The 23,397-nt window shown below is 37.6% G+C and overlaps 1 protein-coding gene across 1 annotated transcript in view; it reads left to right on the forward strand.

Annotated features, from left to right (window-relative positions):
- The window catches only part of PIKFYVE (phosphoinositide kinase, FYVE-type zinc finger containing), a 77,264-nt gene that overhangs the window by 38,966 nt on the left and 14,901 nt on the right, over positions 1 to 23,397 (forward strand). The window contains exons 18-32 of the mRNA XM_007117705.4: positions 2,171 to 2,278; positions 5,448 to 5,588; positions 6,261 to 6,387; positions 6,624 to 7,783; positions 9,551 to 9,651; positions 10,830 to 10,901; positions 11,574 to 11,745; positions 13,781 to 13,959; positions 15,604 to 15,717; positions 16,107 to 16,215; positions 16,320 to 16,474; positions 17,398 to 17,488; positions 20,930 to 20,990; positions 22,104 to 22,241; positions 23,063 to 23,183. Of these exons, the coding sequence (XP_007117767.2) occupies positions 2,171 to 2,278; positions 5,448 to 5,588; positions 6,261 to 6,387; positions 6,624 to 7,783; positions 9,551 to 9,651; positions 10,830 to 10,901; positions 11,574 to 11,745; positions 13,781 to 13,959; positions 15,604 to 15,717; positions 16,107 to 16,215; positions 16,320 to 16,474; positions 17,398 to 17,488; positions 20,930 to 20,990; positions 22,104 to 22,241; positions 23,063 to 23,183 (2,849 nt within the window). The remainder of the gene's footprint in view (positions 1 to 2,170; positions 2,279 to 5,447; positions 5,589 to 6,260; positions 6,388 to 6,623; positions 7,784 to 9,550; positions 9,652 to 10,829; positions 10,902 to 11,573; positions 11,746 to 13,780; positions 13,960 to 15,603; positions 15,718 to 16,106; positions 16,216 to 16,319; positions 16,475 to 17,397; positions 17,489 to 20,929; positions 20,991 to 22,103; positions 22,242 to 23,062; positions 23,184 to 23,397) is intronic.

Raw genomic sequence — 23,397 nt, forward strand, 5'->3', positions numbered from 1 at the left:
TATACACAGTGGCTTGCATCTGCCATTCCCAAACTCCCAGTTTATCCCTCCCTGCACTACTTTCCCCTTTGGTAACCATAAGTTTGTTTTCTATGTCTGTGAGTCTTTCTGTTTTGTGTATAAGTTCATTTGTGTCATATTTTAGATTCCACATATAAGTGATATTATGTAATATTCGTCTTTCTCTGTCTGACTTCACTTAGTATGGTAATCTCTAGATCCATCCTCGTTGCAAATGGCATTATTTCATTCCTTTTTATGGCTGAGTAGTATTCCATTGTGTATATATATGTACCACATTTTCTTTATCCATTCATCTGTTGATAGACGTTTAGGTTGCTTCCGTGTCTTGGCTATTGTAAATAGTGCTGCTATGAACATTGGGGTGCATGTATCTTTTCAAATTAGAGTTTTCTCTGGATGTATCCTCAGGAGTGGGATTGCGGATCATGTGGTAACTCTGTTTTTAGTTCTTTAAGGAACCTCCATACTGCTTTCCATAGTGGCTGCTCCAATTCACATTCGGCTGGGACTGCTTTTAATGGAGGCACTCTGGGTGTTTCCAATGTCGTTTATTGGTTCTCATATTTTGAGAAACCATTGATCTGTAACGGTGTTCTCAAACCTTGCTGTGCTTCAGAATCACTAAGGGAACTTATTAAACATAGAGCCACCCTGGCCCCACCTCTGAGGATACTGATTTGGTTACAGTGAGAGCTCAGGCAGATCTCAAGCCTGAACAACTAGATGGAGAAACTGCAGTCCTGTTTTCACTCTTTTCTAAGCAGAGTCTAATAATTTTTTTTTTGTAAGTCATTAAGCCTCCTGAAAGTTGTTAGTGACCAAAGAAAAATAAAAGTATATTTGGATTTGATATTATAGCAATGATCCAGAGTTCATATTTCTATGTAGAGTCTTATTAAAACGTTTTACCCATCAAAGTAGTACTTTATTTTTTTAAAGATTTATTTATTTTATTTATTTTTTTTAAAAAAGTTTTTTTTTTTTATTTTTGGCTGTGTCGGGTCTTAGTTGCAGTACACGGGATCTTTGTTGTGTCATGCGGGTTTTCTCTTCTCTAGTTGTGGTGCGTGGGCTCCAGAGCACGTGGGCTCTGTAGCTTGCGGCGCGCGGGCTCTAGTTGAGGCGTGCAAACTCAGTAGTTGTAGCACGCGGGCTTAGTTGCCTTGCGGCACGTGGGATCTTAGTTCCCTGACCAGGGATCAAATCCCCTGTATTTCAAGGTGGATTCTTTACCACTGGACCACCAGAGAAGTCCCCAAAGTAGTACTTTAAATCAAATTAAATGGTCTTTGTTGAATTCAGTGGTAGGTATGTTGTGCTCATCTCCGGAATTAAAAACTGTTATGTGGGTGTGGTAGACACATATGCATGAATGACTGTCTTGCTCCACTGACCATATTTAGAGGTAGTCTTTAATTTGTAGTTGCTAAAAGAGCTCTGAATATAGTTTCCCAGCTGATGAGTCACTGTTTTCAGGACCATTTACCGGTTTGGCCCTGATAAGCTTGGTCAGTCGGAAACTTCGATTGCAGGACCCTGGCTGTTCTGCTTGTGGCTTTAGTTGCGTGGTTAGGATATATTGTTTGAGTCACTGCTTCAGGATATGTTTTAAGATTTTCTGTTTTAACTTCTTATTACCCAATTTGGCTTGCAACTTTACGACTGCTTGGAAATTTATTCCATTAAAAAGATATTCATCAGGTGTTTTAATTCTTCTCTCCCTCATCTACCCTTCTTGAATTTCAGAAAAGTTAAATTCTGCCTTCAGAGTTGCTGATTTGTGGGAGTTTGTGGAATAGACTGTCTTTAAGCCCCTCTCTGCCCTACCCAGGGCTGGATAGCTTTTCTTGCGACATTAGAAATTAAAAAAAAAAAAATAGTTAAGAGTATAGAAGATTAGGTAAAATAGCATTAGTAGAAAAGAAGCCAATTTTTGAAGAATTTTGCATAGCCCTAAACTAATAATTTGCTTTGAAAAAAAGTAAGAGAATACCACAGAAGAACTAAATGAGAGTATTCTAATATGAATATAATGAGATCATCTATTGAAGAGGAATTATGAACAGTGTGAATTTAAAGTTGTGATTAAAGGAGGACTATAAGGTGCAACTTCAAAGTTTTAACAAACTGTTCATTTATTTTTTAGATGAATTCTTCTATTAAAAACCCCAAAATTCTTCTGTTGAAGTGTTCCATTGAGTATCTCTACAGAGAAGAAACTAAATTTACTTGCATTGATCCTATTGTGCTTCAGGTAAGAACTTACTGGAACAGTAATCTGGAGGGATGTTTGTGTACTATGACGCTTGCCAGCTCTTATAACGCATTCCAGCTGGTTAAATTTGACAGACAAACTTAATTGCTGTTGTTTCATTTAAAGAATTTATTATAAAAGATGTTTTTATGTATCACACTTTAGAAGTTTACCAAAACCTCTGTCACTGTTTTTAGTTTCAAAGTGTTAAAGGCAACACATGACTTTTTGGGAATATATGAAGAAAAAGTGACAATCCAAATCCTGTTTTTCCTTCCCACTTGGGTCATGAATTTACTTTAAGGATTTCTCTAACTTAATCAGGTTCCCAATGATAATACCTGATTTTTTAATACAGTCTGTTCTACTAAAACACATGTTTCTAGAACACTAAGTAGCTTACACACAGTTGGTAAAAGGGAATAACATCAGATGGAAGTTGTGTCAGTTTCTGTCTGGTTTTGCTTAAGTGAGGAGGCCCAGAATAACTGCGGTAGGATTATAACCCTCATCTGGAAAGAAAATCAGCCTCAGCTCAGCTCCTATAAAGGCAGGAACCCTTTTAGCTCTATTTTAAGAAATTAGAAGTGAGCTCCTGTTCCAAGAGTTCTCTCCCTAGAGAGATGCAACCCCTGGTCCTGGATGGCTCTTAGGCATTCACTGTTCAGAGTTCCATTTCCAATTGTACTGTTGCACTTGCTTTTGTACATTTTAAATTTCTCTTGAGGCCGCCTCCAGCTACACTGAGCTGCCTGTCTGGGCTGTCCAAGTTCTCTGTCAAGGTTCCAATTTTTATTCTTGTTAGTGGTCTGAATATGAAGTTACATAGGTTTTAAAAGTTGTCTGCCCCAACCTCTTTTCTCCCATAAATGCTATTAATTAATTTGTAGTTGTTCAAAATGGGAAGTTTTCAGGAATGTGTATTCCTATTATAGCAGAAACACTTACATTCAGTTCCAGAAACATTTAGGAAAAGCATTGCTTGAAAATTCATAGGTGATAGGTACATTTTCTCAAGAGTGGTAAGAGCAATCACTTTTGTTCTGAATTTGTAGACAGCAACAGAAAAAACTGAATTGTGGTGAAAGGCACCATGGGTTATGAAACTGCTCTATTGCTTAAGGAACTCTGTTAACTGGGACTGTTTCCTTTTTGGAATTCAGCTATGTATCAGTAAAAGTGAGGGTTTTCAGCTGGATTTATACCATTCCTTCTAGCTCTTATTTACTATGACTTTTCAATGACAACTGAAAAAAGGAAAAAGGGGAAACACAATTATCATTCGTGGAATCTAAGTTACTGTGATGCTGGGACTTTCCTTGATCTCACTGAAGGTGTCAGTGAAAGACTTTTCTAGGTTTAGATCACAACCACATGGATTGCAAGATGCATCCTAATTGCAGAGATGTTAAAATGTGTAAAATTTTATGTCTTGGAGTTGATGAACTAGTAATCAGAATCCATAGATATTTAGTTACAAAAAAGTTATACTTAAATTTATCTGCTTTATTTTAACTCCATCCTTACGACCAGGTTAACAGACTAAAATCTTTATGTTAGAGAAGTATGCTCTGGGTAATGTATATTAGTAAACATGATTTAATTCATATAATTTAAAGCATCTGGTTCATCAGTGCTATAAAACATAGTTTATTATATCTTTAAGTTCTGACCTATTAAAGTTTTTAGTTTGAATTGATAGAAAGTATCAATTGAGTATGACTTTTTTTTTTATCCTTTTTTTTGGTCCACTTATTGTGGAATAACCAATCAAAGAAGAAGCTGAAAGGTAGATAGTTAGAAAAAGGAGGATGAGAAGCAGTGGGCAAAGAGATAGTTAGCCTGTGGTGCCATACTGTCTTTATAAGGTCGGCCCTCAAGATCTGTTGGTCTGCCACTGCTCCATTGTGTTCCTGGCCTACCTTCTGATACTCTTTCCTTGCTGAGCCTCTCCCAGGACCCCTTTTTAGCATGGTGCTTCATGTATAATCATAATAGTTGACTGGAACTGGAACTGAGAGGAAATGTATTTGCTATCCCTGTATCAGAGGCCGGAAACTTAAAAAAAAAATCATCTTATTTTAGTTATTCTTTATTGGAGCTGCACAAATAAAATCATTTAAAATGTCATTAAATAACGATTTAGTAAGCAGAGAAGGAAATTAACACATTTCAAGGAAAAAAATTCCATTTTGTTAATAATGGGAGAATTTGAAAATGTGCAATTTCTATCAGTAAAACAGAAGGGTGAGAAGAAATATACTCCATCTAACAGGGCAGGTTCATTGCAGGGAAAAGGCTCATCCCGTCCATTGCTGGTGGCACTGAACATGAATAAGTCTTACTCAGAAGGCACTGGGCATAGGAAGCAGAAGTGACAGACGTGCTCCCACATTCCATTGTCACCTCTCTGAGCCCAGAAATGTTATGAAACAATTAATGAATTATATTGTTTTAACTCTGGTTATTATTTACAATATTCATTTGCTTTTGTAAGTAAGCCTTTGTCATGAAATTGTATTAAAAATGTTTTAATTTTTAACTGTAGCTGTTCTAGGTAGAATATTACCTGTTCGGAGATTGAAATTAGGAAGTAGCTGAAATAGCATCTGTAGAGAGTTATTTATTCAGATACCCCAAAGAAGAGATATTCTGGTTAGTTTCAGAATGTAAAAGGGGGAATTCATAACTATATTAAAAACATTTAGAAATTGCTTTCATTTAGGGTTAGGGGTTTTTATTTATTTATTTATTTATTTATAACCTTTGAGAGCTAGCTAATTGGATTCTTGGCTTTTATGTCATAGGTTATTAAGAATTCAAAATCCTTCAAAGTAAAGTTAGTGATTTGGAGAATGAAATTTCTCCTGAAACTCTTTTCAGCATAATCAGATTAGAATGATGAAAAATATTCTTGGTTGTGTTTGAGTTAATTTGCTTATAGCAATGGTAAGTGATCTTTAGCATAGTTTCACCTGAGATTGGGGACCTGAGAAATGAGTTAACACATCAGTAATACATTGTTTACTTAGTAGGAAATATTTATTAGTAGTGGTTTGTGGGCAAAGAAAACTTAGGCTGAGTTTGATATTAATAGTCAAACTATCCTGATATTTTTACATGTCTAGATATTGTACCACACATAATATTTTTGATTTATCTTACTTAGGAAAGGGAATTCTTGAAGAACTACGTTCAGCGAATAGTTGATGTTCGGCCCACATTGGTTTTAGTTGAGAAAACGGTATCTCGAATTGCCCAGGATATGTTACTGGAACATGGCATTACTTTGGTCATTAATGTAAAATCAGTGAGTGTTCTTATTTTTCTATTTTTATATCATTTAAAAATAATCACGGCTTGTAAATTTATATGCATGTATGGTAGATATGCAGGGATCTTTAATTATTTATTTCTGTGCTGTGCCATATATATTGAAAGTAGGACAGGCATGGCAGTAATTTAATTTCATTATTTATAAGACAGGAGGATCTCAAGCTGGAAGAAAGTACGATTCATATAGCACTCACACGAGTTATATAATGCTCATCATAGGTTCTACAAGACCAAAGGTGTAATAGACATTAGTTAATAAGTAGTATTTGTGGAGACTTCATTTTGTAGCAGAAAATGTTCTCTCCCTTGAAAAGTTACCCTCTTCAGAACAGAGGTCAGTTCTGGAAGTTTCCCACCCTCCTGGAAGCTTCCTACTCTCCGCCCCTGAATCAGTACCTTTTGCCAGTGCATGAGGCTTAAATGTTTTTTGATAATGTCATTAATATGAGTATGGTTTATTTTAGTAGGCACATATTGATTTCTAAGTGTAGACTAATCTAGAGTCAGTAAAAGTCATTTAATTATTAAAATCAAGGAAATTCATTGTGAGGGCATTTTCTTATGTTCCTATTATTTTTTCATATTAAATTTTCTAAGAATTTTATTCTTCTCTAATTTTGTAATATAATGTTGTTCTGTGTTCTAGCAAGTTTTAGAACGAATCAGTCGGATGACCCAAGGTGATTTGGTGATGTCGATGGACCAGCTGCTTACAAAACCTCACCTGGGCACCTGTCACAAATTTTACATGCAGACGTTTCAGTTGCCTAATGGTGAGTGATCTCTAGTATAGATTTACCTGGAATTGGGGACCTGAGGACATGAGTAAATTCATCAGTACTACAAGGCTGACTTAGTAGGAAATAGCTATTAGCAGTGGTTAAATGAGGACAGGCAACTGTGGTTTTACTTAAGGGTTTTTCTCTGGTAGATGTTAAGATGGTGAATTCTGTCTGGACTTCTGGATTGCCACCTAAGCCTTCTTAACCTTATGTTTGTTTATTTGTAGAACAGACCAAAACACTGATGTTTTTTGAAGGCTGTCCACAGCACTTGGGCTGTACAATCAAGCTTAGAGGAGGCTCTGATTATGAGCTGGCTCGAGTTAAGGAGATCCTAATATTTATGATCTGTGTAGCTTATCATTCTCAACTAGAAATCTCCTTCCTCATGGATGAATTTGCTATGCCTCCTACATTAACACCAAACCCCTCCTTCCATTCTCTGATTGAGGGACAGGAGGATGAAGAGGCTGCACAAGAGCCATTCAGCGGAAGTCCCCTCCCCCGGGAGCCTGACTTCCCTCCGGACTTTCTGCCCTCTGATGATAGCAGTTTGCTAGAATCAAGGATTCTGTTTGAGAAGGGTGATCAGGAAACTAAAAGTGTGCCACAGGATGTTGCCTCTTCGAAGCACCAAGAGCATGCCACAGCAGCTTGCCCAGCAGGTGCCCCCTGTGCTCTCTTTCCATCAGTACCGGAATCATTGCTGCCGCTCCATATAGACGACCAACAGGATGCCATAGGCAGTGAGCAGCCAGAGGCTTTGCAGCAAACAGAGGAGCTACAGGATCCCAAAAGCCAGATGAGAGCCTTTAGAGACCCTCTACAGGATGACACTGGCCTGTATATTACTGAGGAAGTTACCTCCTCTGAAGATAAACGAAAGACTTATTCTTTGACCTTTAAACAGGAATTGAAAGATGTGATCCTCTGTATCTCCCCAGTAATCACATTCCGGGAGCCCTTCCTTTTAACTGAAAAGGGGATGAGATGCTCTACCCGAGATTATTTTGCGGAGCAGGTTTACTGGTCTCCTCTCCTCAACAAAGAGTTCAAAGAAATGGAGAGCAGGCGGAAGAAACAGATGCTCAGGGATCTCTCTGGCCTTCAGGGCATGAATGGAAGTGTTCAGGCCAAGTCTATTCAAGTCCTGCCCTCACACGAGCTAGTGAGCACCAGAATTGCCGAGCACCTGGGTGATAGCCAGAGCCTGGGGAGAATGCTGGCCGATTATCGGGCCAGAGGAGGAAGAATTCAGCAAAACAATTCAGACCCTTTCGCTTATTCTAAGGATGCATCGGGTACTTCAAGTGGCAAACCCGGAAGCAAAAGTGAAGGTGACGAAGAGAAAGGGTTGATTACAAGTGATGCAGTGTGGTCAACAAAGGTGAGCAAGACCACTTTGTGTGCTTGTGTAAATTTAAAATGTGTTGGGGACTTTCCTGGCCGTCCAGTGGTTAAGACTCCGCCCTCCCACTGCAGGGGCCGCAGGTTTGATCCCTCCCTGGTCGGGTAACTGAAGATCTCACATGCCTTGAGGTGCGGCCAAATAAATAAATAAATCTACTTAACATACACGTCTTTAAAAAAAATGTGTTGAAAATCTCTGCTATGGCAGGGTAAAAATAATCAAATATGACAAATTGTATGCAGATTTAGTAAATATTTCCTCTATGCTTTTTTTTTTTTTGTCTAGGTCTTTCGGCTTATGTGTTGCTTTAAAATGTATGAAATAGGAGTGTAATGTAATGAAACTGGATTTTGAGGGTTTCAGGCTAAGCTCACAGTAAACTAGGAGGAGCTCTGAGGTAGTGGGGCAGCGTGGAGCTGCTTAAAATTTCTGGCATGATGACTTGGGTTTAGTGTGATGCGTCCTTGATCCTTTTAATGGCAGTGAGCAGGACAGTAAGGGTTGGAAGTTTATTGTAGGAAATGGATGTGTTTTTAAAAAGTAAGGAATATTTATTCATGGATACATTATTGATAATGGTGGTAATAAAACTAATGAACAAATCTATCTCTAGATGAGGAAATACAGTTTTTTAATAAAACAAAAAGATGTTCACTTTCACAAGTCTGGGAATGATTAAATAATAATGGTACACCGTTTTTAATACATGAAATTGGCAAAAAAGAATGTGATAAGAGCCATGGTTAATGAGGTATGGAAAAATACTTACAATAAACTAAATAAATTTATGTTTATATGTATATATGTAAACTTATTAAAAGTGATAGGGAGGTCTTTTAAATTTACATGAGTACATATATATTTTTGATTTAGGATTCCTGTCTTTTATAACTTATTCCTGCAGATAAGTAAGCATTTAGTATAAGGATGCTTACATTTTATTATAGTATATGTACAAGGGTGTTTACTGAAGCATTATTTCTAATTGTTTGCTGTTAAAAGGATGAGTTGGATCTCGTTTAGTGACCCAGAGAGAACCCATGATATATTTTCTAGTGTTAAAAAGCAAATTGTGTTTTAATATATGTAGCATCAAACCATTTTTGTAAAAGACCAAAATCACCTGTGTATACTTATGTGGGTGTTTTTGTGTGTTTATGTGTATGAGCTAGAGAAAGTACATGGTTTTTAACCATACAGTCAAATTTGTCAATTTGGGAGGTGGGGCAGCATCAAAGGAGGAGAGGCTTTAAGTACTTCATGAACATCTTCATATACCTCTGTACTGTTTGAATTTCAGCAGAGACAGGTGTTACCTTTGTAATGATCAAAAACAGGTATAAAGTACAAATAAATACCTCAGGATTTAGATTTCTGGGTATCTCAGGTTGATGTTATATCCAGCTATCAATTCAGACTGTTTCATATTTAATTAACGATTTACTTCCAAGATAATTTAATGTAGTTTTGTAAAAATAAGAGTATTTAAGAAAACAAGCTATTTAGACATCTATTTGTATTTTTACGTTTCACTTAAACCTTTTGGATTATTTTACCTCAAGAACTAAGTGCTCTTCTTCCTTATATTTAGTGTCTTGTAGTTTTGAATCTTCACTGAAACCCCTGTAGTGATGACAGAGGCTTTACAAATCGAGTGGAGTGTGTTGGATGTTGGAGACGGGCCTTGGGGTTGGAGTGCGTTGTGACTTGCGGGTGCTCATCTGGATGTTCCTTCTCTTCCAGGTGGACTGTCTGAATCCTGCCAACCACCAGAGACTGTGTGTGCTCTTCAGCAGCTCTTCTGCCCAGTCCAGCAACGCTCCCAGTGCCTGTGTCAGTCCGTGGTAGGATTCCTTGCCCACCCCCCCGCACCCCCCCACTATTGTACTTGAGGATAGAATTCCAGCAAGTCTGAAAAAAATGCAGCTATTAGGCTCTGTTTTTAGGTGCATGGCATGCTGCTGGTCATATGTGAATTGATGGAACTTTTGAACTTGTGAATTACATATGAAATTTGTTCATGGGTAGAAGTAAATGAAAGTACCTTTAGTGAGAGTGAAAACGGATGTGAGGGATGGAAGAGAAATTTGTAGTTATAAAAGTGAGAAAGTTGATACATAAAAGCTAGTTTTAAGCATTTTGATAACATTTACAAATCAGGCAGGTTTTCTTTAGGCATCGTTTTCATAAAAGCAGTCAGTCTTTTGTCTTAAGTTTTATTCTAAAACTTAATTCTAAGTAGATTGATAGAAACACATTTTATAATGTTATAATTTATTTCCAGTGATAGTCACAAAAGCCTAGTTATTACATAGTTTAGTTTTAAAAGTACTAAAGAACATAACTGCTTGTTTTTGGAGTACTTTCCATGACAAAATGTGTTCCGTATTTTAATTTTGGACACCAGAAACACTTATTTCTACCACTGAGATCAGGGATTCTTCCAGCATCAGTAGAGCTCTAGCAGTCTGACTTGGGGCTGGGTGAGCCCATGGGAATTTTCTCTGGGAGTTTAGGTCAAGGCTTGATATAAGATGTGGGTTTCGACAGGTTATGTATAGCTGAACTCTCTTATTTGTGGGCATTTATAAGTTGGGTATAAAGTTAAGAATTGCCTTTCCTGGAGGAATATGAGCTGCTGCTCTTCGTGCTCAGCGATGGTGTGGACTAGAGAGCAGAGACAGGAGTCCCATTTTATATTGACAGGGCTTGAGGCTTTGTAAAGGAAACTTTTACTTCTTCCTAACTCAAATCAGTTTTACTCATTTAATATTAAAGTTTGTGCATCCTGATTAAATAGTTTCATAGGATACTAATGACTGGGAATGGATACGATGCTGTAGTGTGGCTAGTACAAAGCTGTTTTGTCAGATGAGGTAAAACCTGTAACAACAAAAGAATAGTACCTGTTTTAATAGTGTATTATAAGCAGATCTAACAGGTATCAGTTTGGAGTCTCATGAAATATCTTTTGCTGGGTGGTAATTCATATGATATATTTCTAAGAAATCTTTTCTTTTAGGATTGTAACAATGGAATTTTATGGAAAAAATGATCTCACATTAGGAATATTTTTAGAGAGATACTGTTTCCGGTAAGAACCAGTTTTCTCCTTATGTTCCATTTATGCTTTTTTGATGCCCAGAATTTCAACCTAAATATAAACATGAGTTGGAGCACGCTTGTGTGACCTTCCTGTTCATGCCACATGCCAGGGTTTACTATACAGAGAAGTTATCCTTGCATATTTCAACACGGCATGTCTTCTCCAGTTCATTCCTCAGATGTTTGCCCATCTAATTGCCCTGCAATCCCACAGACTTTTTTTGGGATGTCTGTTGTTAACAGTGATTCAAATGAGAGGCAAGAGAAGCTAAGGACCTCAGTTTAAGTCTTAGAGCTATCACCTGCCACTTAATATGACAAAGAGCAAGTAGTTTAATCTTTACCAGCCCCCTTTATAGGTATTAACAAGCTCCACAAATGTCAGGAGTTTTAATAGGTAAAATGAGATGATGTTTTAGAAATACTTGGCAAATAGAAGGTGCTTAACAAGTGGAACCTATCACTGTGATGTGGTTGAAGGCAGGATGTTCACCTGCAGGCTCTGAGCAGGATGAGTGGTACCCCGAGCAGATCATCCACCAGTCATCCTTACTCTTGAGAGGATGCTGCACTTTCTCTACAATGGTCCTGATTAGCCAGGATTCACTATACACTGCTCCTCGGTTTCGTGGTTAATGTGAGGACTTTCTTTTTGTCAAAGGCCTTCCTATCAGTGTCCTAGCATGTTCTGTGATACCCCCATGGTGCACCACATTCGACGCTTTGTCCATGGCCAAGGCTGTGTGCAGATAATCCTGAAGGAGTTGGATTCTCCAGTACCTGGATATCAGCATACAATTCTCACCTATTCCTGGTGCAGAATCTGCAAACAGGTAAGCGTACCCTGTTGCTATAATATTATCACAAAGTATGTTTTATTAAGCGTACCCTGTTGCTATAATATTATCACAAAGTATCTTTTATTTCTGTATTTATATAGTTCTTTTTTGGGGGGGAGGGTGGCCTCTATTTTTTTTGGATTTAGTATTTGTCTTTGGGCTCTTATTTATTTTACCTTCTAGTGCTGTATGTTCCCTTTAATGTTTGTTTCCTAAAAATTCCATTTTAGGATTTATCAGTCATTATATAAAACATAGGTACCATGTCCAGTAAAATAGATGGAGATTTTATCTTGACAGTTCTCCATTATGTTTGTTTATTCATTCAGTAAACACTTATTGAGCACCACCTAGGTGCCAGGTACTGTGCTAGGTCCTAGGAAAGAAGGAAGAACAAGGTAAGGCTCCTGTCCTCTAGCTGGGGAGACAGACTTACAGTGATTACAGTATCCTAGAAATCTTAAGACATACAGATGAGAGACCATGTTTAATTGATCTCTGCTGGTTTTCATATACATTCTTGAGGAAAGAAGCATGTGTTTTATTTCTTCTGTGTGTTTTTCTAACTCTGGAGGGAATATTTGGTGCCAATATTATGTTTTTAATATATACTTTTTATTCAAATTGTTAACAGTGAGCATATGCCAAATTTAACTTCATTGTTATCTTAATTGTCTTATTTTGGAGTGTATGTTTGGAAGCACATATGGAAATTATAGATAAAATAATAGTGCAACCTATTTCAGTATCAGAGGTTGAGGAGGGCAAAGTCAAAGGTAGTGCCTTCTTCGGTAGGAACATAGAGCCATGAGATCATTTCTTGCAATGATTGGTCTTTTTATACTTGTTCTTCTAGGCCTTTAGTTGCTGTTAGACAGCTGGCAATATTTCGTTGTAGAATATGTGAACTTCTGTAGATTGACCAGTGAACTAAATGAATAACTTAAATTCGATCTTTATATCTTGCATGTTTGGTGTATGCACTTTATTTTAAAACAAAAACTTCTGCCTTTGGGGTTATGTTAGAAAGGAAAAGGTACACAGTTTTTGACACAGAAATGAAAACTTTCAGGTGTCCAAAAAAGTTATAGTATATATGACCAAATATTAGTAAACTTACTATTAAATTTCTATAAGCCATGATAATAGAAAAATGGGCAAAGGGTGTGACAAAGCAATTTAATACAAATGGCCAGTAGACATGTGCAAATACATTTTACTCATTAGTAATAATCAAAGAAGTATAAATAAATATAAATAAATAAAATAAGTGGAATGTGTTTTTATTTATTTATTTTTAAAGAAGTTACATTTCAAAGATTTATAATTCCTGAGATTGGTAAGAAAGTAGGGAAATTGATATTCTCAGATACTGTTGGAGATTGTCTCCCAAAACAGGTGTACTGGTTTACACAATGTGGCAGAAAGTATCAAAGACCATATAAATGTCCATGCCCTTTGACCTACCAATTTCTATTTTCATTAATTAATTCCAAGGAAATAATAATTATGGATATTTATAAGTGTACATGTATATATATATATATATACACACACACACACACACACAAACAGGGAAGTTCATCAAAATAGTGAAAAACTTGTAATGTCTTAAATGCACATCAATAGGGATTGGTTAAATAATTCCATATTATGGGATACTCTGCAGCCATTAAAAATCAAATTGTACAAGAATATTCTATGTGGGAAAATATATATTGCTAATAAAAAAAGGTTATGAAGCTAATTATAGGGAACAGTTTTTATTTATAAACATCCCAGCTAAGCATATATGTATTCATGTATAGAAAGAAAGCAAACATGCTAGCATATTGATGGTGGTAGTGGGATGGCTGGCAAGACAGGTTCCCCAGCCGTCCCTAATTCCACCCACCTCGAAGCATTTTCTTCTTCTTCGAGTTTTCTGCAGTCAGAATATACTAGATTTGTACTAGAGAAGAAAATACATTGTTTTTTAAAAAAGAGATTCTCAATATGTGATTAGATAACAATTTATGCTGAATTTCAGGTTACACCAGTTGTTGCTCTGTCCAATGAGTCCTGGTCCATGTCATTTGCAAAATACCTTGAACTTAGGTTTTATGGGCACCAGTACACCCGTAGAGCCAATGCTGAGCCGTGTGGTCACTCCATCCACCATGATTATCACCAGTATTTCTCCTATAACCAGATGGTGGCATCTTTCAGGTAAGAAGTCTGAGCGACCTTGTCACAATCACATACTCCCTGAAAGACTTTGTAACATTTCCAGTGTTACTGGATTGAATTAATTTTTGGCGTGTGTTGTTCCCCATTCCCACTCTTGCAAAGGCAGAGGGCCCATACTCTGTGAAGAGCTTTCAGTGTTATTATTTTGTTTAATCCTTTAAGAAATATGTATTATTATCACCCTAACTTAGAGAGCTTAAAGCTGACAAATAGAGCTAGCAAGTCATGATCCATGATTCTTGCTACTGCAGGTGTTACTCTTAACCACTGATTTTGCATCTGAGAGCTTATCAGAATTTTTGCTAAGACATTACTTAGCATAAGGGTAATCGGATATTCCGGATAGAGCTAAAAAATCACTAGTTCAAAGAATGGTTATTTACACTTGTTCTTAAATGATTTGAGAAAGCCTTCGGGCTCTGCCTTCAGAATATACCCAGAACATGTCTCACCACCTCCACCACTACCACTCTGGACTGAACCTCTGTTGTCTTTTACTAGATTATTGCACTAACCTCAATCAGTTTCCTTTTGGCCTTACCCGCTGCAGCCTGTTCTCAACACAGTCAGAGTGGTCCTGTTATATGAAAATCAACTCAGGCCACTCATGTGCTCTAGAGCCTCCAGTGGGTGTCTGTTTCGTCCTGAGTGTAGGCCAGAGTCCATTTACGGGCCTGTGAGCCCCTGCATGCTCTGGCTTCTCACCCCCTACTACTTCCCTCTCGCTCACCGTACTTCAGCCTCAGTGGTCTCCTGGCTGGACCTTAGGTATGTCAGGTAGGCTCCTACCTGGGAGCCCTGCACTTGCTCCTCCGTCTCTGAGCTGCCTGCTCCCAGATACCTGCCTACTTTTCCTTATTTCCTGCAGGTCTTTGTTCAGATTTCACCTGCCCTGACTCCCTTTCACCCCTGGCACTCCTTGCTTCCCTTTCCTGCTTTATTTTGTCCTGTAGCACCTACTATCTGGCGTAAGATATGTTTTAAGTATTTGTTTTTGTTTATCGCCCAAGTCTTATTATTCCTGAATCACGAGAGCAAGAATTTTGGCCCTTACTCCATGCTGTATCTCAGCACCTAAAACGGCATCTGACACATAATAGGCACATATAGGCACACAAATAGGAAGTACTTGTAATTGAACCCTATTTCCTTTTTTAAACTAGAGCTATTAACCATGAACCTAGTGCCTAGGTGGGATATAGCATTTATTAGACATCGTGAACTTCAGGTGGAAAGGAAACTCACAAAGAATCCTTGGGAACTGAGAAGGTAGTGAATACCTGTGTCTAAGCTAATTGTAGGAAGGAGTCCCTCTCCTCATTCATGGAGGTTTATATCCCAGTCATTTGTTTTTAAAGCACATGAGGATGGCCTCGGGGGATAAATGATTACATCACAATGCAGGGGAAAAATAAAACAAAATCTTTTTAAAACTGGGGAAGGTATTTGTAATGGCTGAAAGTTGACTTCAATATTTTTGATTGTTTTAAAAATGCCATTTCATAGAAACTTTATGATCTCTTGCCCCTCTTAGGACTTAGTTGGCTGTCATGATACACCTCTATTCAAAATATTAAAATATATTTCACTTTTCTACTATTACTTGTATTTTTTTCCTCTCAGTTATTCTCCCATTCGGCTTCTTGAAGTGTGTGTTCCACTTCCCAAAATATTCATTAAACGTCAGGTCCCACTAAAAGTGTCCCTTCTTCAGGATCTGAAGGACTTCTTTCAAAAGTAAGTTTTATTTTCTTTGGTCATCTGTTTTTGTTTAGTACCGCCTGAAATCTAAACTATTTTAAATATCATGTTTGTTCATTTAGCTTTCTTTGAAAACAGAAATAACGTATTTTTCTAATTGTGTGTTATATATGCCTGCTGTATAAAAGGAAAAGTGTAGACAGTTCATAAAAGTATTAACAAAGAAGTCAAATGCTCTCAGGCATAACAACTATTAAAATTTTGATATACGTCCTTTTTTGTTCTGCAAAATTGTATGTGATTCTTAATTAGATAAGACCTAGTTAAAGATTTGTGTGTACATCTTTTTTCTACTTGTGTGAGATTAGATAATTTGATTCTGACTTTTCTAAAGTGTTTAATATTGTTTATGTTTATATTGTTAGAGTTTCACAGGTATATCTTGCTGTGGATGAAAGACTCGCATCTTTGAAAACTGATACATTTAGCAAAACAAGAGAGGAGAAAATGGAAGATATCTTTGCACAAAAAGAGGTAATTCATTTTTCTGACAGAAACCCAAATGTTAGCTGTGAACTTGTTAGAGGTTCCTTTTGGGGTGTGTCTCAAATTGCTGGAGTGGTTTCTGTTCCTTGTAGATGGAAGAAAGCGAGTTCAAGAGCTGGACTGAGAAGATGCAAGCACGGCTCCTGTCTTCCTCTGTGGAGACCCCTCAGCAATTGCAGTCGGTCTTTGAGTCACTCATCGCCAAGAAACAAAGCCTCTGCGAAGTGCTGCAGGCTTGGAATAACAGGTGTGACTTTGCAGTCCGGTGTTTCTTTTATAGTATTGCAAAATTTGCTCTGCTATCATGTTTTTGATGTAAATGTCCTTATTAATTTGGATGTTTCCTTTTACTCTCAAGTTGTAGGAGCTTTATTTTTATTGCCACTACCACCCTTCACCTCTTTCATTCTTTAAAGTGTAGGTTGTGAAGATAAAAAAAAAAACACAAAGATGAGAATAGCCTTCATTGCTGTTTCAAATACAGTGTGTGTGCTTAATGAATCTAATTTATCTGTATTAGTATGTCATGGAGTGATTATTGGGTTTTAGGCCATGACTTTCAACTCTGTTATTTTGTGTATCTTGTACCTTTATTTAAATATTTATTTGGGGAAATATTTCCCTTTAATGCTTATTGAAAAGTTCAGTTAGATTATTATAGCATTTATTTATTGAGCACTTGGATCATGCTAGGCACTAAGTAAGGCAGTAGATGGACATGCACTCTTTTATTTGATTTTGAGTTCTACAATGTACATATACTAATTCCAGTTTACAGAGGAAACTGTGGCTCTTCGAGACTAAGGGATTTGCCCAAGTTATATAGCTGTTAATTGTCAGAGCTCAGCTTTGAGCCCAGGTCTGTTGGTCTTTAACACCCGTATTTTTTGTTATGTTGTATTGTCTCATTATAACTTGCTATTCTTTTATAACTATAGTCATATCAGTAACAAGTGATTGATTAGAAAGAAAGCAAAAATTTAGTCTTAGTTATGTACAGCTTTAGTCTTAGTTATGTACAGCTTTATGTACAGCTATTGCATTCAAAATCGGAAAATCTAATTCTTGTGATTTCAAAGCTATAAGGAGAATATGTATAAACATTATTCAGGATATTAGAAGGAAAATCATATTCTTCTTTTCTCTTTCCCTTTTTTTCATTAACTATAGGTTGCAGGACCTTTTCCAGCAAGAAAAGGGTAGAAAGCGGCCTTCAGTTCCTCCAAGTCCTGGAAGACTGAGGCAAGGGGAAGAAAGCAAGGTAATGAAATGTAGTTTTGTCTTTGGGCCTGTATATATTGGTATAGATATAATTAATTTCTCTTATGACACTTAGAAGTGGTAGTTTAGGGACCTCCCTGGTGGTGCAGTGGTTAAGAATCCACCTGCCAACGCAGGGGACACGGGTTCGATCCCTGGTCCAGGAAGATCCCACATGCCACGGAGCAAATAAGCCCGTGTGCCACAACTACTGAGCCTGTGCTCTGGAGCCCGCGAGCCACAACTACTGAAGCCCGCGCACCTAGAGCCCGTGCTCCACAACAAGAGAAGCCACCGCAATGAGAAGCCCACGCACCACAACGAAGAGTAGCCCCCGCTTGTCGCAACTAGAAAAGCCGACGTGCAGCAACGAAGACCCGATGCAGCCAAAAAAAAAATAAAGTGGTAGCTTAATATATACTTTATTAATAATAGTAGGAGTTTTTAATTTTGAAGTTATGAGGTTTCTTGGTGATGTGACCTGGATTAATTTTTTTTATCTTAGCCTGAAATAAAATACATTATAATTCATTTATTGGAAACATTTATCAAAAGCTACTGTCTACTGGCATCATTGAGGATAGTATCACAGAGGCAGTAAGTGCTATAAAGGAGAACGTGTGGATGTGCTGAGTGTATAATAGAGTCCTAATTTACTTTACTATGAGTTTTGGGTGTTCTTATCTCTTTGCTTAAGTGAGAAGCTTTTCTTAAGGGGTCTGCACCAGGTTAGTTCTACATGTTGATTTAATTAACCTTTCCTAACTGTATTAGTTTTCTCTTGCTGCACAGCACATTACCCCAAACTTAGTGACCTAAAACATAAATTTATTATCTCACAGTGTGTCAGGACTCTGGCACAGTATGGCTGGGTTCTCTGCTCATAGAACTGAGATGAAGGTTTTGGCCAGGGCTGTTACCTGAGGCTCAGGATCTTCTTCCAAGCTCATCTAGGTTGTTGGCAGAGTTCAATTCCTAGTGGTTATAGGACTGAGGTCCCCCATTTGTTGCTGGCAGTTGACTAGAGGCGATTCTCAACTCCTAGAGGCTGCTTGATTCCTTGCATGTGGCTCTGTTCATCTTCAAAGCCTACAGCAGTGGATTGAATCGTTTTCATGTTTCAAATCTCTGAATTCTTCTGCTGTGTCTGACCTCTGGACACAGATTTAAAGGACACATGTGATTAGGTCAGGCCTACTTGGTTAACCTCCATAGTTTAAGGTTAACTGATTTGGGACCTTACATACATGGTAAAATCCCTTCACAACAGTATCTGGATTAATGTTTGGTTGAATAACTTTGTGTGTGTGTATGCCAGGGGGCAGAGTTCTTGGGGGCCATCACAGAATTCTACTTACCATGCTAACCATGAACAGATGAATTAATGTCAGTATATTATAAGGGCTTAATATTCTGTTATCATGAGGGCTTTTGAGAGAATATCTTTTTGTATAAGTGTGTAGTATCTATAGCAGAGTATTTTCATGGAATGATGGGTTCAAGTGCCTTGGATCTTTGTGTTATTTAGTAACACTGTGTAACTGAATTCCTCCTTTTTGTCTCATAAATAATTGTGTAGGAATCACTTTTTTTTTTTTTTTTTTTTTGCGGTACACGGGCCTCTCACTGTTGTGGCCTATCCTGTTGCGGAGCACAGGCTCCGGACGCGCAGGCTCAGCGGCCATGGCTCACGGGCCCAGCCGCTCCATGGCATGTGGGATCTTCCCGGACCGGGACACGAACCCATGTCCCTTGCATCGGCAGGCGGACTCTCAACCACTGCACCACCAGGGAAGCCCAGGAATCACTTTTCCTTAAAGTTTAGGTGAGAGTAAGAATAAGAATTACTGAAGATGATTTATTAGTATTTGCCAAGTAGTTTAGGACAATTAACGGCTATCACAAACTGCTAGTGGCCTTTCTGTTTGCCTACTGATGAAACAGTGAAGCTAGTGGTGTAAGACCTCTAATTATAATATTGAGACATAGAATTGAAAATACAAAATCAGTCAGTAGATGATTATCTTTTTGAAAGATTGAAAGTTGATTTGAAAATCTGTAGCACTGCCTTTGTATCCCTTCATTTGACAAATAGTTCTTGAGTGCTTTTAGGCACTGTTCTGAGTGCAAGGAATTCACGTTTGTGAATGAAGGCCATAGTTATTGTCCCTATGGAATGTTTGTCTAATGAGACTGACAATAAACAGATGAACCAATAAACATTTAAAAAACAAATGGAAACAAGGCTATGAAGAAAAAAAATTAAGAGAAATGGAGAGTATTGCTAGGGGAGTAGTGATGGTGAGTTATTTTACATAGGGTGCCCAGGGAGGTCTCTCTGGTATGGTGAACAAATCAAAGACCATTTTAAGTAGCGGTCTAAGAAATGACTTTGTAATGAAATTGTACACAGGGCTGATAGTCATTTAAAATGTAGCTTATCTGTGGATAATGGGACTGTGAAAGTCCAGTGAGTAATCAAAGATTACTAGGCTTAATGGATAATCATAAGTAGTTCCTAGATGCTTTAATGGGTCTGTGAGCTATTGTTTAGAACAGTATTCTCTAAGTATGGTTCAAGGATCCTGGGGGTCCAAGACCCTTTCAAGGGCTCCACAAGGTTTCTCTTTTTCTTTTTTAATTAATTAATTAATTAATTAATTAATTAATTTACGGCTGTGTTGGGTCTTCGTTGCTGTGCATGGGCTTTCTGTAGTTGCGGCAAGCAGGGGCTACTCTTTGCTGCGGTGCACAGGCTTCTCATTGCTGTGGCTTCTCGTTGCGGAGCATGGGCTCTGGGCACGTGGGCTTCAGTAGTTGTGGCACATGGGCTCAGTAGTTGTGGCTCGTGGGCTTAGTTGCTCCTCAGCATGTGGGATCTTCCCGGACCAGGGATCGAACCCGTGTCCCCTGCATTGGCAGGAGGATTCTTAACCACTGCGCCACCGGGGAAGCCTTCCCTTTTTCAACTGTATATCTGTGTGAGGCTAGATTTTCTTTATATACTTCAGTCATAATAATATAGCTCAACAGGTTAAATGCAGAAATCAGAGAGGAATTTAACTGTCTTCTATTAAGCTAAGCATTTTAAAGTATTTGTAAAAGTATAAAACAATGCCACTCTTAACAATTTTTAAAAAAGATCTATTTTTAATTAAAATATGTTTTTTATGTTAATATGTAATGGGTTTATTTTTATTTTAAAATGAATTAATAAATGCATGTTCTGTAACTTTTTCAGTTTCAGTTTTCTAATAAGGAAAAATTGGAAGATATAACCCACATAAACAAAAGCTATCTGAGTGTCTTAATGATTCTTAAGAGGTTGAAAGGGTCTTGAGGCCAAAATGGTTAAGATTCACTGGGTTAAGAAAATTTTTTTTTAAATTTAAATTTTTAAATTTAGTGTTTCCTTAAGAACAAAGTATTTTGTTCTCTACAGATAAGTGCAATGGATGCATCTCCACGGAATGCTTCTCCAGGACTTCAAAACGGGGAAAAAGGTTGGTCCTTGAGTCTGGTGATCACCTGTCATTGAATTTCAGACATTTCTTAGTCTATAAGTTGTTTTTAACTACTAAATATTGAGAATTTTTTTCTGATGCAATTGGACATAGACTTTTTTTTCCTTCCTGTAAAACGTTTGTAGCACTCTAAGTTTAAGATTATCATAAAGTACATTGCATAAGATCAGTTAGGCTATAGAAATACATGATATATAGAGAAGACTGCTTTTAGGGAAAGAACAAAAGGACAAAAGGAAGCTGAATTTCTCTCTTGATTGTTATAAAGTCAACTGCCAGGTTTCATGGAAAAAAATCTTATAAAGTTTAATTTATATTTTTATATCACTAAAATATTTTCCAGACTTAATTTTTCCTCAGTATTTCATAGAATAACTTTTCTAGGTGCTATCCTAGAAAATTGGTAGGGAAATTTACTTAGACTATCTTTGTAGAACAAGAGCTCAACTCAGAATTCTTGGCATTTTTCTGTCATAAGTAAGTGAATTTCCCCCCTGAGAATAAGCATGTGATTTTTTTACCCCCAGTAGTGTCATAATTGCATTCTCTATTAAATTGAATGAACTAATATTTAGGTAGGAATTATGGTCTAGTGCAAAGAATATGGCATAGGAGCCAGAATTGGTTACCAGTCACAGTGCTGTCACTGAGATCTGATTGGGGTCAAGTCATATAACCTGTCTGGATTTTTATATCCATTTCTAAAATACGCACTGAAATGGCCTACGTAACTTTTAAGAAGCTAAAATTCTTTGGTTTATGAAGTTGGCATTTTATTTTATTTTATTTTATTTTTTATTTATTTATTTTTTTTTGAGGTACGCGGGCCTCTCACTGTTGTGGCCTCTCCCGTTGCGGAGCACAGGCTCCAGACGCGCAGGCTCAGCGGCCATGGCTCACGGGCCCAGCCGCTCCGCGGCATGTGGGATCCTCCCAGACCGGGGCGCGAACCTGGTTCCCCTGCATCGGCAGGCGGACGCGCAACCACTGCGCCACCAGGGAAGCCCAAGTTGGCATTTTAAAAACGTTGCTGTTAGATAGAAATGGGCATAATGTTTTAAAGTGACTCATTTGCACTCTGTTTTTCTTTAGAGGACCGCTTCTTAGCTACCCTGTCCAGTCAGAGCTCCACCAGTTCCCCCCACCTCCAGCTGCCCACTCCTCCTGAAGGCGTGCCTGAGCAGGCCGTGGGAGGGCCCCCAGAACTTGATACCACCAGCAGTTCCGAAGGTACAGGTCAAGTTACTTTTACTGCACTTCATCCAATAGAGACAAACACTCTGAGTGCTGTGACACAGTGCTTTCTTAGCCCTTAGGATTTAAAGTTTTTACTATTGAAAGGGCTCTTTCACATGTAGCTTTTTACCATATCCCTTCTTCGGTTGCACCGCTTGACATGTAAATATCTCAGTAACAAAATGTTATTCAGCTTCATCTACTTTCTGGGGATATTACTTTCTTAAGTCTCATTAAAGCACATGATTTCTTGCCTTGTAAGAAAGAGAGAGAAATTGCAGCCATTTGTCTAACAACAAATATTTGTTTCACTAATAACAAATTTATACCGTTTTTCTTTCTTTCCTTGCTTTCTGTTTAAGCACCAACTACTTAATTGTAGCGTAAACTTTAAAAATAACTTTTAAATTGCAATTAAACTCAGATGTAATAGCCACAGTGTGCCTAACTGAGTTGAAGTGGCAACAGGAACAGCTGTGACTGAGTTCACGCATGCTCGGCCAGTAATTATGTCATGGCTGCCGCCTGGCCCTGTAATGGTAAGAGGCCTCGGTTGCAGGATGATCTCAACTTCAAACATGTTGAAATGTTAAAAAAAAAAAAAAAGAGCCACTTGGGGTCAGTGCTATGTATGCTTCACTATTGCTTCCTGTTTGATAGTCATTATTCCTAGATCAAAAATTTTATACCATAATTGGTAATTATGGTGTGCACATGTCTTTGTTCCAAAAAGGAAATGAAATATAGTTGACGCTTTATACTTTCTTTTACTCTTTCTGAATATTAACGTATAAGTAGAATATTTTTCATTCTAGATGTATTTGATGGACATTTGCTGGGATCTGCAGACAGCCAGGTGAAGGAAAAATCAACCATGAAAGCCATCTTTGCAAATTTGCTTCCAGGAAACAGCTATAACCCTATTCCGTTTCCTTTGTAAGTATTTATAAAAGCCAGTGGCTGTTGGGTGGTTTTATTTGTACTTCATTTAAAAGATCTCTCTATAGATATACTCTCTACATATTTAAATGTTTATTTAACTGTATATATGTATTTCTCAGTCCAAAATTATACTTCATCATAGTAAAAGAAATGTCTTTTGGTATAATATAATTTGTAGAACATGTAATCATTATATAGTAAATGAGTG

Source organism: Physeter macrocephalus, chromosome 2 (genome assembly GCF_002837175.3).
Source record: "Physeter macrocephalus isolate SW-GA chromosome 2, ASM283717v5, whole genome shotgun sequence".
Lineage (NCBI taxonomy): Eukaryota > Metazoa > Chordata > Mammalia > Artiodactyla > Physeteridae > Physeter > Physeter macrocephalus.